This window comes from Octopus bimaculoides, chromosome 11 (genome assembly GCF_046866305.1).
Source record: "Octopus bimaculoides isolate indiv1 chromosome 11, ASM4686630v1, whole genome shotgun sequence".
NCBI lineage: Eukaryota > Metazoa > Mollusca > Cephalopoda > Octopoda > Octopodidae > Octopus > Octopus bimaculoides.
The window spans coordinates 9,950,259-9,955,258 of record NC_142938.1 but is presented as its reverse complement, the minus strand read 5'-3'; the positions used below and the strand labels follow the sequence as shown (position 1 = coordinate 9,955,258).

At 35.2% G+C, this 5,000-nt stretch overlaps 1 protein-coding gene across 2 annotated transcripts in view; it reads left to right on the top strand.

Moving 5' to 3' along the window:
• Positions 1–5,000, top strand: part of LOC106870489 (dynein axonemal heavy chain 7) — a 255,489-nt gene that overhangs the window by 238,030 nt on the left and 12,459 nt on the right. For both annotated transcript variants that reach the window (XM_089359464.1, XM_089359463.1), the window contains one exon: positions 95–299. In XM_089359464.1, coding sequence (XP_089215590.1) covers positions 95–299 — 205 coding nt within the window. The remainder of the gene's footprint in view (positions 1–94; positions 300–5,000) is intronic.

The window sequence follows — 5,000 nt, the reverse complement described above, 5'->3', positions numbered from 1 at the left end:
AAATCCACTCATGAATCCGTCTTGTTTGTTACTTTGTTGCTATTGTTGTTGAGTGTGTTTCATTAATTTCATTATCATTTCCTTACAATTACAGGCTTATGCAAATTATCCGCTCAAGTCTTCTCAGTCTACAGAAAGCCATCAAAGGTTTGGTTGTGATGTCAGCAGACTTGGAAGCTTTGGCCAACAGCTTACTACTGGGCAAGGTGCCAGCTCTATGGGCAAAACGGTCATATCCGTCCTTGAAGCCACTCGGCAGCTACATGCAAGATTTCTTAGAACGTCTCAAGTTTTTACAAGTAATTTTTGCTCTTTGATTTCTCACAGCATCATTTACGTAATCTGGAATTATTTGCTAACTTTGGCAACAAACCAAACCGAAATCTCTTCATTGGCATATCCATTCTTATACGCTTCTCTTTCACCAAGTATTTTCTTCTTTTCTCAGACAAGCCAATCCTTCACTTTTCATCATAACAGAATCTCTCTCTCTCTCTCTCTCTCCCCCTCTCTCTCTCTCTCTTTCTCTATCGGTCTTCATCTCTAGTTCTCTCATTTTCTTTTGCCTATCCTCTCTATATTTCTTTTCTCCTCCTACTCCCCGTCCTTCCTCCTCTCTCTTTCTCACTTCTCCATCTTACCACTCTTTCCTTGTCTCTCTCACACTTTCTCCTTGTTCCTCTCTCTTTCTAAATTGTTCTTCCTCTCCAATTCTCTCACTTTCTTTTTCCTTTACTCTCTATATTTCTTTTATCCTCCTACTCCCCGTCCTTCCTCCTCTCTCTTTCTCACTTCTCCATCTTACCACTCTTTCCTTGTCTCTCTCACACTTTCTCCTTGTTCCTCTCTCTTTCTAAATTGTTCTTCCTCTCCAATTCTCTCACCTTCTTTTTCTTTTACTCTCTATATTTCTTTTATCCTCCTACTCCCTGTTCTTCTTCATTTCTCTCTCACTTCTCCACCTTACCACTCTTTCCTTGTCTCTCTCACACCCACTCTATCTTTCACCCTCTCTCTTCTCTCTTTATCTCTCTCTCTCTGTGTCTATCTATCTATCTATCTATTTATCTCTCTCTTTCTATCTATCTCCTTCACTTGGACCAATGAAAGAAACCCTATGCCACAACAAAATCTTTCTTCAAACAAGCTTCCACACTGTATTCACTTCTAATAACATTAACATCCTTTACTCAACAAAAAATGTCTCAGCATTTATGATATCTAATATTTAACTCCATAGGCCATGAAATTCAATCCAAATCAAGAAATTTTTTTCTTTCTTGAAGGCAAATACATTTTATTCCACATTTTCTCGACTCAGAAATAGTTTACCATATCATCTGAGAATGTGATTTGAGACAGGCTGGCATTCTATCCAGAGGAAGATATATCTCACATCTATATATTATGGTGCCCCATAAAAAAGTACCCACACCAGTGCCACATAAGAAGCACCCAGTACACTCTGTAGAGTGGTTGGCATTACGAAAAGCATTCAGATATAGAAATCATGACCAAACAGGCAATCGGAGCCTGTTGAAGATCTCCAGCTGGCCAATTCCTGGTCAACCCATGCCAACATGGTAAACAGACATTAAATGATGATGATTTCATAAGAAATACAGTGAAGAAAGGATTAAGTACATTTATTCTGGTCATTCATCATTCATTAAGCAAAGATGACCCAGTTTTTGAAAATCAGGCCGGGTGTGTACAGTGTCACTGACCCAAATAAACCTACTTTACCCTATCAATAACAGTTCTCCTATCACCACCACTACCATCTGTTCCAATGTGACTAGCACACTTGACACCACCCATTTTTGAAGTGTTCACATTTAGACAGCATTCTCTGCTGGAAATCTTATTTACATTAATGATAGCCATGAGATTAGATTTTAGCTAGTTTTATAATTCAGCATAGTTTCAGGGAAGAAATGTTTTGTTAAGTTGGTTGTTTTCCGTCACCAGTTAACTCTTTTGTAACTTTTATATCTGTCATGGGTAAAACCAAAATCTGAGAAGATGGCTTGTGGTCAGCATCAGCAAGTATTGTACATTGAGATTTGTGAGTTTGAATTAACCCATAAACTGCGATAGGCCACCTCAGTGGTCAACGCGACAGTGCGATAGGCCACCTCAGTGGCCAATGCAACAGTGCGACAGGCCATGGAAGTAGGGCATGATCTGACCTAATTTTGATGACATATAATGTATGCAGACGATACCCTTTCACCCCAGAAACAGTGTAGCCAATTACAGAAGTTAAGAAACACTGAGTATTTTTTTCGAGTGATAGATCGATGTTGATCTTTACTCAAAATAGGCTCAGCAGTTCGTGTTACATACAGCAAAATCCCAGCAATTTATGGGTTAAATTTGTATGGCATGGAAAGAAGAGGAGTCTAACATCTCAGGACCATCTCTTCAGCTGAGAGAGACAGAGAGAAAACATTTCCTTTCTTTTAATTAGGACTGCTTATGTGTTTCAATTAATTTTTAGTGTAATCAAGAGTTTAAAAGGCTTTAATAACATATTTGTAACTCTGTGAACTTTCACTTGTTCCAGACTGTAACCATACTGGAGCACTCTCTTGGCTGGTACTTGGACACATCATTAGCAATGTTTCCTGGGGCGGGGGTCATCAGATGTTTTAGTTCCTTCAGCAATTTGACACCCTCACCTAAGTGACCTAACCAGTGTTGGTCAAGGCCCAATTTGTGTCCGGTTTGTACTACCCCAGGTTGAAATGTCTCTTCCAAGGCTCACACTTTGTAATCCACAGCCACCTCAATGCAACTTCTGCTGCCATCACAATCAACTTGATGACCTTCTTTCTAATGGATCCTTTGATGGTCAAAATGTTGTAGGCTCTGCAGAAGTATGACCTGCAAACAGTCTACATCCCACCCCTATGGGATCATGCTTTACTCTCCACATATATTTCCAGTACAACTCCTCGACCCCAACATATTTTGTTTTCTTCCTCTCATCTGCATCCTCAGTATAGTCCTCCCAGAAAATGGAACATTCCAACAGATCCACCTGTTTGGATATTCCCAAGTTCAGCACCATGTCTGGCCTAAGCAATGTTCAGGTAACAATTTCTGGGCACTTCAGCTGCATCCTCAGGTGATTTTTAGCTCTCAGTTTTGTACCAATGCTAACAGACCCAGGGAAGTGGTCCTGGTTACTGGCAGCACCTCCTTTGTTGAGCAGAGGCACATGCAATGGCTAATCTCACAGCAAGTGGTGTCTGCTATGGCCTTCAGAACCTGGTCATGGTGTTATAATAGTGTCCTGTGCTTAGAAGTTTTGGACAATTATTGAAGGTGTATTCCAGGGTTCTTCTCAAGTACAGGGAGCAATCTGGTGACTCCATCATTCATTTCAGAACAACTTGGAAGTACTTGGTAGAACGTTATTAACTGCCTGAATCAGGAATTTATTTGTTTCGATTCCACACTTCAAAGTTCAGGCCATGAAACTTTGTACGCCACTGTTTGCTCCCATCCATATTCTCTGGTGTTGCATTCCAACATCCTTGCTTGCATCTCGTTTCAAATCAAGGCACAGAATAGTAGATAGAGACATTGGTTTATGCAGTACAGTAACCTAGAGGCACTGAGTTCTATCTCATGTAAGGCACTAAAGTAATTCTTTTAATTTAACTGAAGCAAATAACTATCATGAAACACAGAGAGTGGAATGAAAACAGTGTACCGTTGTAGATCAAATAAAGAGTTAGGTTCAAAATTCCCATACAACAATTGAGTTCAACACAAGACACCTGAAGTAGGCTGGAGTGTACATAGCTAAACCATAATTAAAGCAACAATCAAGATGATGACATAGGTTTGACTACTGTAAGCAGTGTATATAATATAAATTCCTCATCTCAATAGTATAGAATTGTACTGTTGGCTTTTGTTATATTCTAAATACTAGTTTAGGGTACTATTATATTTGTTCTTCATTATATTCCAACACCCACCTAATATTCTAACATACGCATTGGTGTTTTGTGCAGTAATTTTCCAAGCACTATCTCAGTGTACCATTATTCGTTCAGCTTTTATATAGTTACATTCCAAAACACCAGTTTAATATACTAACAGGTATTTGTTGTTTTGTTATGTTCTGTCTTCCGAATACCAACTTAATATACCAACATATGTGTATATTTGGCTTTTGTGTGAGTCGTGTTCCAAATACCAATTAAATATACCAATATATATTCATTATTTGGTACATTCAGAGCATTAATTTGATATATCAATGTGCGTTTAAGGTGGCTTTTGTTATACAACTTAACAGACTTTAAATGTAAACTGTTACATTAAAAATTTTGTTTAGAATATAAGCACTTGAAAGATGATGATAGTTTTGTTTCGTTGAATCAAAGAGAGTTTCAGGTGGGTTGCTATCAAAAGAGTTATATATATATATATATATATATATATATGTATGTATATATATATATATATGTATGTATATATATATATATATATGTATGTATATATATATATATATATGTATGTATATATATATATGTATGTATATATATATATATATATGTATGTATATATATATATATATGTATGTATATATATATATATGTATGTATATATATATATATATGTATGTATATATATATATGTATGTATATATATATATGTATGTATGTATATATATATATATGTATGTATATATATATATATATGTATGTATATATATATATATATATATGTATGTATATATATATATATATATATGTATGTATATATATATATGTATGTATATATATATATATATGTATGTATATATATATATGTATGTATATATATATATATGTATGTATATATATATATGTATGTATATATATATATGTATGTATATATATATATGTATGTATATATATATATATGTATATATATATATATATATGTATATATATATATATATATATGTATATATATATATATATATATATATAATA